The sequence below is a fragment of the Erythrolamprus reginae genome, chromosome Z (genome assembly GCF_031021105.1).
Source record: "Erythrolamprus reginae isolate rEryReg1 chromosome Z, rEryReg1.hap1, whole genome shotgun sequence".
NCBI lineage: Eukaryota > Metazoa > Chordata > Lepidosauria > Squamata > Dipsadidae > Erythrolamprus > Erythrolamprus reginae.
This window is the reverse complement of record NC_091963.1, coordinates 100,274,246-100,287,439: the sequence shown is the minus strand read 5'-3', so window position 1 is coordinate 100,287,439 and position 13,194 is coordinate 100,274,246. Positions and strand designations below refer to the sequence as shown.

General features: G+C 36.5%; 1 protein-coding gene across 2 annotated transcripts in view; it reads left to right on the top strand.

Annotated features, from left to right (window-relative positions):
* The window catches only part of PLCD3 (phospholipase C delta 3), an 83,768-nt gene extending 72,170 nt beyond the window's left edge, over positions 1–11,598 (top strand). Inside the window, exons 12-16 of one of the 2 annotated variants that reach the window (XM_070727982.1) lie at positions 701–817; positions 2,472–2,650; positions 3,944–4,079; positions 6,758–6,907; positions 8,130–11,598. In XM_070727982.1, the coding sequence (XP_070584083.1) occupies positions 701–817; positions 2,472–2,650; positions 3,944–4,079; positions 6,758–6,907; positions 8,130–8,218 (671 nt within the window). In that variant the 3' untranslated portion in view covers positions 8,219–11,598. The remainder of the gene's footprint in view (positions 1–700; positions 818–2,471; positions 2,651–3,943; positions 4,080–6,757; positions 6,908–8,129) is intronic. The other variant, XM_070727983.1, reaches the window with a different exon arrangement.
* The last annotated feature ends 1,596 nt before the right edge of the window (positions 11,599–13,194 follow it).

Here is a 13,194-nt window from a genome sequence, read left to right as displayed (position 1 = left end):
AATCCTGGGATGTATCAAGAGGAACATAGAATCTCACTCACATGAAGTAATTATTCCTCTCTACAGTACTTTGGTACAACCACATTTGCAATACTGTGTTCAGTTCTGGGGTGCCCAATTTAAAAAGGACATTGATAAACTAGAGCAAGTTCAAAAGAGAATTACAAGGATGGTGAGTGGTCTGGAAACCATGTCCTATGAGGAATGGTTAAAAGATCTAGGGATGTTTAATCTGCAAAGGAGAAGACTAAGAGGAGACTTGATAGCTGTGTACAAATATCTGAAGGGCTGTCACAGAGCAGAGGGATTAACATTGTTCTCATTAGCACATGGAAGGACTAGAAACAATGGAATGAAACTGCAAGGGAATAGATTTAGATTAGATATCAGAAAAAAACTTTCTAATGGTAAGGGTAATAAACCAGTGGAACAGTTTGCTACAGGAGGTGGTGAGCTCGCCTTCACTGGAGGTCTTCAAACAGTCATCTTTCTGGGACGGTTTGATGAATCCTGCATTGAGCAGGGGGTTGGACCCAATGACCCTGGAGGTCCCTTCCAACTCTATGGTTCTATGATTCTATGATACGTGAGGTCTATCTATAGTACTCCATCACTGTCAGGTGCTTAGAAATCAGCAGCAGGACCACTGCCTTTTGCTTCTTTTTTTATCTAAAGCTGGAAGCTTCTTTCCTTTTTGCAGGAAACTTTTTTGTCCGATACAACACCCGGCATCTCAGCCGTATCTACCCACTGGGTCTGAAGATGAACTCCTCCAACTACAACCCTCAGGAGATGTGGAATGTTGGCTGCCAGATTGGTAAGAACAATAGGAGTAATGCATGCCGTGGATTTCATTCCTAGTCACCTCCTCTCTCCCACAGTTCCTCTCTCTCTTGGACTTGCTTTGATTTCACAAGCGAATCATAGATTGGAGGAGCATTACCCACAACCCCAATATCTTTTTTTTAAATATAATTTTAATTGATTTTTAATTTTTTTTTACAAAAAGCAAAAACATAAAATGTACCATCGCCAAACAAGAAAATAAAAATCCCCTTCACCAGGGTAGATTCAATTCTGTATCGTTCGTTTGCTTTATCTCTGGATTACATTGTTCATTCTTTATAAAGTGATTGAATTTTATTTTTTACATTTGCATCGCTTGCTGATATTGCTAATATATAATTCTTAACCTTCTCCCACCGCCTCATTGTTGCTGCTAATTTCTCTTCATTATAGTTGTGTAATCTAATTTCCATAATTTCATAGTGAATATGGTCCACCATGTACCTGCACCAATTTTTTATCGTCCATTTATTATCATCTTTCCACCCAAGCACTATAGTTGCCTGGGCACTTTCTATCGCTGCAGTTTTGATTTCTTCGTATTCTTTTACCTCACTATTTTTTATCAATAATGCTGCTTCCTTGGTTATTTTCCAGTTGCCATTCGTAATTTTATTCACCTCCATTTGTATTTGCTTCCAAAATTTTTGAACTTTATTACATTCCCAAAACATATGCATAAATACTCCTTTTTCCTTACATCCGTGCCAACAATTTCCTTTCCTCGTTTTTTGAAAGCCTGCTAATTGTACTGGTGTATAATACCATTTATGTAATATTTTTCTTCTCATCTCTCTTATTCTTGTGTTTTTAATTCTTTTGATATTTTCAATTATACCCTCCATATCCCATTCATCAATTTCTAACTCATCCTGCCAATATTTCGTCAATCCTTTTACTACTTGTTCCTCTGCTTGTAATAATTCTCTATATATATTACCTGTTTGTGCTTTTATATTCTTACTCTTTTCCCTTAATATCTTTTCTAAATTCGTTTCTTGTCTGATGAATATTTCTTTATTTTCCCTCTTCCCACAACCCCAATATCTGAGCAGGAGAGATGGGTACTCCCCAGCAACTTGGAATTTTCAAACCTACCATTAGTAGTCCTTGTTTTACCCAGAAAAACTAAAGAGGCGGGTTCTTACCCGTTCTAACCAGGTTTTTTTAGAACCATTAGTAACTTGGTGATGATGTCATGGAGCTAGTTCTGCCGGTGTTTCTGTGGATGCTGCCATCTTGAATTTTGCTTCTGCATTAGAGGGTAAGATGTTCCAGAGAGTGAGCGCTGCAGGATCTTCTGGATCCTGTCAGTTTTTTTGAGTGATGAAATCTAAGGTAGATCCTCTTTGTTGGCATGAGTATGCTTCTCCTAGTGGTTCATCAGGTTTATCAGGTAGCCTAGAACTATGGCATTAATAGCTCTAAAGGTCATAGCTAATGCCTTGAGCTGTACTTTGAAGCAGACCAGTAGCCAGCGAAATTCATAGAGGTGCCATATTTTGCACCTGTGCTGCTTAAGTTCTTTTTGAATGTGCCACTATAGAAAGTTTTATAAAACTATATGGTAATATTCCAGTTTTATTATCTGTTTAATCACTTTTCTTTCTATGGTCATATTTCAGTGGCACTGAATTTCCAAACACCAGGTGCTGAGATGGATTTAAATGATGGGCGCTTTTTGGTGAATGGCCGCTGTGGCTATGTGCTGAAACCTGCTTTCTTATGCAATAATCACAGTCATTTTGACCCAAAGGTCCCTATTCATAGGGGTGGTCAGCACCCTGTTGCCCTCACCATCAAGGTATGGGTTGTGTTGTATGTTTTTTTAAATGATGGGTTTTTAAACGACGGATTTCTTTTAATTATTAGATTTGTTACACTGTATATTGTTTTTATTATTGTTGTGAGCCGCCCCAAGTCTACGGATAGGAGTGGCATACAAATCTAATTAAAATAATAATAATAATAATAATAATAATAATAATTATTATTATTATTATTATTATTATTGTAGAATGTAGGATGCCCATATGTTCTTTGAATTGCTTGCTACATGTATTTAGGTGCATATAAATGAAAAATACATGGAATAGTAGACTTAACAAGAAACATTAATGCACAAATCCTATTGCTTGGTTTTAATGTCATGAATATAATTAAATATACCATTTCCTGTTTCTACAGAAACTGACACACACATATCTTTAATATTAAATACTTTTATTTTAAGAGCCAAACATAAAAGAACTTCCAGATCTTTTTATTGTAAAGGATCCTTATTATGTTAATAGAATTTTGGAGGAGAGTACCCAGATGATGCCACCTTTTACTTACAACAATCATTTTCTACTTTATTATAATTTTGAACTAATACATAGATTTGCCTTTAGAAGCTGAAAGCAGCATGCATGGATCTTTACTTCCTTCATTGTACCTCCTAAGTCTGTAAGGCAGTTTGATTGAAAGATACTTAAAATTTTGATTCCCCCCCCCCCCTTCTCCCAAAGGAGAAGAGAGAACTTTAAATATCCTGAGAACTCATGAGAACTACAAATATCCAGGGTTTCTAACTCTTAGGCTGTAAAGTTATTTCAGACCAGTATGGACAATATCCACTGAAATCTCAAGTACTGGAAAAATAATTAAATAGTTTTTATTGTGGTTTACATGTTTTCTGACGTTATATATTCTCATGCAGCCCAGATTTATATATTAAATTAGCATCATTTTCAGAGACTGCAGACCATCTATTTTTCTTGGGTACAGAATTTTAACTTAATGATAGCAGTGAGCAAATAGCCCTGATTAAGGACACATTCAAAAGAGGATGAGGTTTCTGTATTTTGATTAGCTTTATTGAAGAGGGCTTTGTGGCAGATATGTAGCAAGGGCCCCTTCTGAACAATTATAAGCGTAGGAGCCCTCTTCCTTTTCTGTTTGTTTGCATTTGGCCATTCCATCCAAATTAAATGGAAATCAGTTATGATTTTAGGATTGTACCAATTAATATATTGAACCAATTTTGTGTAAATTGTTGCTTTTAAGAGTTGCAAGAGTGCACAGAAATGATTATGATCACACACACCCTTTTCAGGTGATTACAGCTCAGCAACTTCCCAAATTAAATAAAGAGAAGAGTTCTTCTATTGTTGATCCTTTTGTACGGATTGAGATTCATGGAATTCCTGCTGACTGCTGCAAGAAACAAACTGAATACCGGTTAAATAATGGTGAGATAAAGCCTAGGAATGAAAGCGATTTAGGAAAAGCAAGGGTAGAAATTATTGGTGGACCCACCCAGCATGATGAATAGCTATGAATTGTGCAGTTAGTTCATCAGCATTTGATGGACCACTATGTCCTTCCCCCTCCTATTGAACTAGAGGAGAAACAAAGTCACAGTTTGAAGAAAATCCCAGGGTTAGTTCTTAATATTTCCACATAAAAAGGTCTTACAAGAAAAAAGTCTGAAAAAGTCCTCTGGCTATGCTTTTGTTCTTGACCAGTGATTAAAATCATTACCGGACTCTGTAGTATCATCCCCTAACCCCCAACACTTTACCCTTAGACTATCCACAGTTGACCTCTCCAGATTCCTAAGAGGTCAGTAAGGAGCGTACATAAGTACACTAGAGTGCCTTCCGTCCCCTGTCCTATAGTCTCTCCTATATCTCCTATATCTTCTCTACTATATCCTCTATAACCTTCATTGTGTATTATTGTGTATTGGACAAAATAAATAAATAAAATAAAATAAATAACCTAATAACCACAGGGTTGGTATAAGAAGCTGGCTTATTCTGAGTTAGCTTATCCGTACAAATGCTTTTGCCATGATTTCCTCCTATTCTCCCTGCTCTGAAAGGATTATCTTCACGGAATGCCTTGTGCTGACCTAACATACAAAGCACTTCTTCTATACAGGAAGACCTAAATCTGTCTCCAAATTTTCAGTGGGTTGACATTATGCAAGGAGTAAGAGGACCAAGCTTCTTTGTGCTGGGATAACAAAATTGCCTGGGTCTTTCAGATTCTTGATTCATCTTTTTTCTTTCAATAGAAATGGCAAAAAGTTATTGCAGGTACAACTAATATCCACCAAATGCAGTATTTGCATTTATTAAAATCACATCGTCTGTTGAATGCAAGTATCAAAAACAAATTTCACTTGAACAAGCTCAGACCTAACCCAGTTAAGACTGAGTGGCTGTGGGTATTGCCCCGTAAAGACTGTATCGACTGTCAATCCTTGGCTCGCGGGGGGGATAGTGTCCCCCTCAGAACGGGTCTACAATTTGGGTGTCCTCCAAGACCCACAGCTAAGATTAGACCAACATCTAAAAGCTGTGGCTAGGAAGATCTTTGCACTGATTCATCTGGTGCACCTATTTCAACCCTACTTGGATCAGGAGGCTCTCCTTAGTCACTCACGCACGTATCATCTCAGAGTTGGATTATTGCAATGCACTCTACCTGGGGCTACCCCTGAAGTGATTGGAGACTATAATTGGTCCAGAATACAGCTGTGCAAGTGGTTGGGGTGCACCTAAGTATATTCACATTACACCAATCCTCTATGAGATGCATTGGCTTTCTACTGGTTTTATCTTTAAGGTCCTACATGGCTCATGGCCAGATTATCTTCAAGACCACCTCCTACCTCATAGTTTCCAATGACTGGTAAGAATCCAGAGTTGGTTTTCTTCAGGTCCCATCAGCTAAAAAGTGTCGGCTGGTGGGCCTCTAGGGAAGGGCCTTCTCTGTGGCTGCCCAGCTCTCTGGAACCAACTACCCCCTGAGATCTGAACTGCCCCCACTCTATTAGAAAGCATTGAAAACTTGGCTTTACCTGTAGGCTTGGGGCTGTTGATCTCACAATTTGTGAGTTCTGGCCTGAATGCGATTTATTTTCAGTTTTTTCATCTTTTATGATGTTTTAAAAGGTACTCATGCCCTCATCACCTCGAGGCTCGACTACTGTAACGCTCTCTACATGGGGCTACCTTTGAAAAGTGTTCAGAAACTTCAGATCGTGCAGAATGTAGCTGCAAGAGCAATCATGGGCTTTCCCAAATATGCCCATGTTACACCAACACTCCGCAGTCTGCATTGGTTGCCGATCAGTTTCCGGTCACAATTCAAAGTGTTGGTTATGACCTATAAAGCCCTTCATGGCACCAGACCAGATTATCTCAGGGACCGCCTTCTGCTGCACGAATCCCAACGACCAGTTAGGTCCCACAGAGTGGGTCTTCTCCGGGTCCCGTCAACTAAACAATGCTGCTTGGCAGGACCCAGGGGAAGAGCCTTCTCTGTGGCGGCCCCGTCCCTCTGGAACCAACTCCCCCCAGAAATTAGAATTGCCCCCACCCTCCTTGCCTTTCGCAAGCTACTTAAAATCCACCTCTGCCATCAGTCATGGGGGAATTGAGATACTCTTTCCCCCTAGGCCTTTACAATTTTATGCATGGTATGTCTGTATGTATGTTTGGTTTTTATATTAATGGGTTTTTAATCATTTTTAGTATTTGATTATTATTGTACGCTGTCTTATTATTGCTGTTAGCCGCCCCCAGTCTCCGGAGAGGGGCGGCATACAAATCCAATAAATAAAAAAATAAAAAAAATAATTTTCTATATCCTTTTGTAAGCCACCCAGAGTCCTTCAGGAGTTGGGCAGCATAGAAATACAATAAATTAAATTAAATTAAACTTGTATATGAAAATTTATAAATAAGACCATGTAGTGGAGAAAAAGTCAAATTCAAAACTCGGGAAAAAAAACTTTCTGAAAATTTGCTAGATTTAAAGCAATTCTGTTAGTATGGGTTATACTGGAATCTGGCTCTAACAAAGTATCTCCACACTATTTCTTTTTTGAAATTCTACTTGGATTTTCCCTCTGCAGGATTCAACCCATGTTGGAATGAGATATTGATGTTTCAGATACAAGTTCCAGACCTGGCACTGGTGCGCTTTGTAGTAGAGGATTATGATACAACTTCATCCAATGATTTTGTGGGACAGTTTACATTGCCATTGCTCAGCATTAGGGAAGGTGAGTGATTTTCTTCCAGAATCAAGAAAGGTTGAGTAGGGTGTTGTGCACTCTCTAGAAGAACCTAATGATAATCTGCCTAGAAGTAGCAGAAATTCTATATAATTTTAGATTGGTTGGTTTTATGTCTGATTTAATGGACTTTTACATCTGTTGAATTTATCTACCATGTTAAAGTACTAGCCCTGATGGGCTTTATATAGAAGTTTGCCCATAGAACAAGTTTCCTAAGTGAATAATGGCATAAGGACAGAGGATTCAAAGGAATTTCCAGTATTAAACCATTCCAACAATTACATTTCAGACATTTTAGAATCAGAGACTGCATAATTTGCAAATTGCTGCAATTCCCAAAGACATTAGATTAAGATTTATTTAGATTATTATGTGAAATTCTCAGCACTGGCTATGCTGTGTGTTTTGTGTTAGCAAAAACTTCAGAAGAGAAGGATTTAGGGGTAGTGATTGCTGACAGTCTCAAAATGGGTGAGCAGTGTGGTTGGGCAGTTGTAAAAGCAAGTAGGATGCTTGGCTGCATAGCTAGAGGTATAACAAGCAGGAAGAGGGAGATTGTGCTCGCGCTATATAGAGCGCTGGTGAGACCACAATACTGTGTTCAGTTCTACAGACCTCACCTACAAAAAGATATTGACAAAATTGAATGGGTCCAAAGACCGGCTACAAGAATGGTGGAAGGTCTTAAGCATAAAACGTATCAGGAAAGACTTAATGAACTCAATCTGTATAGTCTGGAGGACAGAAGGAAAAGGGGGGACATGATCGAAACATTTAAATATGTTAAAGGGTTAAATAAGGTTCAGGAGGAAAGTATTTTTAATAGGATTGTGTTTAAGTGAACACAAGAACAAGGGGACACAATCTGAAATTAGTTGGGGGAAAGATCAAAAGCAACATGAGAAAATATTATTTTACTAAAAGAGTATTAGATCCTTGGAACAAACTTCCAGCAGACGTGGTTGGTAAATCCACATTAACTGAATTTAAACATGCCTGGGATAAACATATATCCATCCTAAGATAAAATACAGGAAATAGTATAAAGGCAGACTAGATGGACCATGAGGTCTTTTTCTGCTGTCAATCTTTTATGTTTCTAAATTATGAGTTTATATAACAGAAAAGATCACATAGAAGAAATATATGTTAGTTAGTGAGCACCATAGACCTATTCTCAGAGATCTTCCTGTAATTTTCTCTTTAGGCTATCGGCATATCCACTTGCTTTCCAGGGATGGTACATCTCTATCTCCAGCTACACTTTTTGTACATGTTAGATGCAGGAAGATGTGAAAGCTATAATAAAGTTCAATTTGGAAAATGTGAAAGTGGATTGAGAAGGTCCAATCAGCCCACGGAAGAATGGATGAATAGCTATGCTAATTCTGGATGACACCTGCTGTTAAATCAAGTGAGGTCAAAGCCACAAAGAAGAACCAAAGTGTTGTAGCCAGAAGATCCAACCTGACAGAACAGCATGATGTCAATCCTCACTTGAATATTCAAGTTATTTTATTAGGGTCATAATTTAAGATTCTTTGTGCAACTGAAGCTAAGAGCTATGTAACTTAAAAGACTCCTAGAATGCTTTCCTAGACTGGATTTTAATCTTATTATCTTTGCAGTAGTCTGGAAAAAAATACACACTGGGAGAAGGGAATTTTTCGTATTTTCTTTATAAGACAGAAGAAGCCCAATGAAAATATGTTATGATACCTTTCAAATTTGGGCTATGTCCATTGAACTTTGAGGATGTGAGATAGATTGGGTTGTGACCAAGATTAATGAGTGAAGGTAGTGTGATCTTTGTAGTAAAGGCCTAAGAGAGTGAAATGCGACCCACACAACTGATTTGGAATCTGATTGAGTAAATATGCATTTTGATAGGCCGAAATGGAGACTGGGCACGAAACTAGATATTTATTTGTTTAGAAAACACACTATTATACGTAGCCTATAATGTAGGTTATTTCAAAGATCATGTTTCAAATAATGAACAGTAGTTGGGAACTTTTAAGACAGAAGATTGTAGCTTAATTACAACTCCGGAGTATCACAGATATACAAAAACTTGGTTAGCTTTTTCTGATACTCCAGGACAATTTTATTGAGATTTAAATACTAATTAGTATTAACTTGCTATTCAAAACATGTGTGTGTGTGTGTGCTTTTTCTGTTGAATACAGAAACACACACACACATTATATGGTCTTTATTCTGGACAAACACTAATAATTATTCTTAGGTTTATTTTTATACATCACATAGATTGATATGAGGAAATACGAGTACTCCTACACATTCTCAGACTCATTTGTGGAGCAATGTACTTTTAGAAATTAGATTTGAAGCAGTGCACTATTTTCTCCTTAAAACTTTTCATTGTGAACTATTTAAAAAAAAAATCACCAGAGCATTAAGGATGGAAATATTTTGCTATATTGTTTCTCCTACTGAATTTTAAATAACTATATAGTGTTAGAGCATTTAATCTTTCGGTACAAATTAAAATCAGCTGTTGGCAGCTAGTGGGCTTTGGCAATTGCTAGTTAAGTTGTCACTCACAATGCATCTCAAAGGATTTTACACAGGAATCTTGCATTATCCAGTTAGGAGTCATCAGGTTAATCACTGCTTCTCAATACCTTTTACAAGATTGTTCTTGTGAGGTGTACACACACATAAACACACACACAAACACAGAGTTTTGAGTTAGTAGAGGAAAAACAGCCTGTAGCACTTTAGTGAGGTTTTGTTCAAGAGAGCAATTACAAGGGTATAATTTTAAGTGAGGGGTTCCCCTCCCCCCACCATTTATTGCAGCTTGGATTAGATGGAAGATAAATCCACTGGAAATTTATAGTATGCACTCATGTTTTAAGCTATGCACCATAGCTTCACATAAATATTAAGGTGTCATAAAAGGAAAACAATAACTCATTTGGTGTGTTTTTTCAAAGCATTTCAGGTAGCACATCTTATAAAATAGTCTACTTTTACTTTGCAATGATTTCTTGAAAGGGTTAATCATTTATAAGCAACTTCTGAACATTTAGTAGCTGCTTTTATCATACAACTAAATAGTTCTTATTTTTTGGCTGTTCAGCCTCAATACAAATAGGGTGCCAAGTACTTTCCGAAGCATTCAGAAAGGCAAATCAATCTGACAACTGAATTTGGATGACAATACACATAGGAACAAGAAAGATATGTAATTATTGTAGCGCTACTAATGAAAATTTTCAGTGAGGCTTCAAGTAAAATTATTTAGGATTATTCTCATTGATTTTTAATGCAGAGACCATATCAGGATGTCTTGTTTGGCGGCTGCTCCTATTTCACTTTTGGCTCAGCAGATTCTCCTTTGGATTTGTCCTCCCTTCTGATTTTTCTAGGCAGATTTCCAAACTATAACCACTTCCTTCCTACGTTCCTACTTACAACTAGATTCACTTCATGAAGCAGTAGCCGCTGACTCTCTTGCTTACTTCTTCTAGACAGCGAAAATCTTTTTTACTACAGCACTTTAGACCTGTACTCTCATTTGGAGATAGAAGAGATATTTTTAAGTTGGGGTACAAAATCTGGGTCATCACTCCTGACACAGCAAGGTTAGGAATTGGAATTGGCCTAGGGCCCTAGACACGTTCAAATTTCTCTTTTGGGTGTGCTTTGGGCTGCCATCAGAAGTGTGAGGAGCAGGTTTCTATATTTTTCTCCTATAGTATTCGTAAAAATAAATGGGTATATCCTTACCTTATGGAACAGAGGGAAGATGACCAACCAGTGGCAATGTCTGGTCATGCAGCATGCATTTTCAATCTCTTGGCAACAATACAGGATGCAAGACAACATAGGGCAACAGGAAGGGGGTTTAAATAGCAGCTACACATAATGTATAAAATAGAAACCTATTGCTGCAGTTTTCCAAAATTAGCCTAAATTGGCCTCCAACTCAAGAAGCAGTGTGAGATTGGTCTTGAGTCAAATCCTAACTGTACTGTTACACAGTGTGACTTTATGAAACGAAGTCCAAATGTGGATAGAGAAGCAAACTATCCATGTTTCTTAAAATTTTCAGAGGAAGATGGATTATAAATTTAAAAATTAATAAAGTTTTTCCTGGATATTCTTTCTAGATTTTCCTGCAGAATAGATTGTGACAAAGTGATCAAATCAAATTCAGAAATGGTTTTAATAGTTGAAACAAGATTGTTTGCTATGTGTATTTAATCCTGTATGTTCTGTGATGTTTAGCAGTAGACAAAGTTCACTTTTGAATTTAGCACTTGTTTGCTGGAGTCTCTTTAAACTGATCAGTTTACAAACAGTTTACAGACATGGCCTCTCTATGACAGAAGTTTATCAGAAGTACTGGCATGTATTCATTGTCCTACCCCTCTCTCTTCCCCAATGGAAAAAAGAATTTGATTTTGTAATTATCTTATATTAGACTCCTGTTCATCATGTATTTAGTAAGTAAAATGATATAGTCAAAGAAATATTTAAGTTCCATGGAACACCCAAGCAAGAAAAAGAATAAAGCTATAATTGCTAAGAGGAATTCTGAAGGATCAGTTCTTTTAATGTGTATGATTTGAGCAATATTGATTGGGATAAATTTGTATTTTTTAAAATGTTCTTCCAGCTTCTATAAACAAACTTAACCACAAGATTTCTGTTTTGTTTTTGAAAAGCAGATAAGCTCATAAATATAGTTTCCCACCTAAAATTCAGATTTCCTTCAGTTTTGCACAAATAAAAGCTTTTCTCCCATTTGCCAAAACTAGTTTCAAAAACACATAGTACTTTGTAAGGCAAGTATAGCTGTAATATATTTTACGGAGAAAGCCACTTACATTTCCATGTGCAAATGTAAGTCAAAACTCATCTTCTGGCCACAAAATTTAATTGTCTGAAAACTTTATGCCAAGGCAACAACAGCACTTTGATTAAGGTGTATATATTATATTTTATATATATTATTTTTCTTACAGAAATTGAGAAGCAACCTGTCTTAAAGGGGAAAATGTTTCCAAATATATATATCTTTTAGAAACATAATTTTATAACTATTTATTAATAAGAGAAAATGTATCAATCTGAGATGGGTGTGACTACAGATTCTATACCTGGATAGTAAGCAGGAAGTCAAACATTAAATTAGGAGTTTGCTCAAACCCAATGGTCCTTGTTGTTTTTGCAGGCTAACCCATCAATTAAATTATATATGGTAATCCTGCAAATCAATATATTTTAGGAAAACCTTCCTTATATAAAATGGTTCAAATTTTATTCTGTCTTGTTTCTTAAATAAACAGCATTATTTTGATGGCAACTTTCTTACCATGTCATGGGATCCACTCTCAATAGACTCTCAATAAACTCTCTACTATATTGGATATATTAAGTGCGTCCTACCCATACAGGAATGTATTCAGTGTGATTGTACTTGCACTAATGTTCAACTAGCACATTATTTCTGGTCCTATCCTAACAACTACTGCATTGCTGCTATTCTTATTTCTATTTTTAGGATACAAGCGAACTATTTTTTTAAATTAATGCTTATACATTAAATGTGCCATTTTAAAAAAGATGGGAATCTATAATTGGTATCTTTGATGAAAATAAATTCTCAAATTCTCCCTCGTGAAGCACAGAAGGGACAAAAAGGGTTGTTTTGCATTCAGCAAATGCTACAAGGGATCACAACATGCACAAGAGACCTGGGATTCCAAAGTTATCATCGACATGGTTCACATCCAGAACTGTAACAGAAATGAAAATAAAACTATAATAACTAAACAAAAATGCCAGAATTTGGTCTAAGTGTGTACAGAATCTGAATTCAGCAGCACATCTGCAATATAAGCAGATATTAGAACTGAAGCTTTCAAAAGCATTGTTTTCTATGTTTTTCATATCATATAGAATAATTACATTCCAAAAAAGTTTTCAGTGAATTAGCCATACTATATAAAAGGCAATTTGGACATTTAGCAAAGGCAGAAAGATCATATTGAAGTTTCATCATTTATACTGCTGCCACTGTGAAAATTAAGTTAATTATGCAAATAGAAGAACTTTTTTAAAAAGTGTAGATCTCTTTCACAAATTGAAAGAAAAGACACAATAAATGTGCAGTTTTTGGGGATAAATATATTTTTCCATAAGATTTGTTTAAAATTTCAATTAAACTAGACTTCAACTCCCAGAAATGCTTTTTCCTCCCTCCAAAGCAAACACAGATAGAGCAGTATATAATA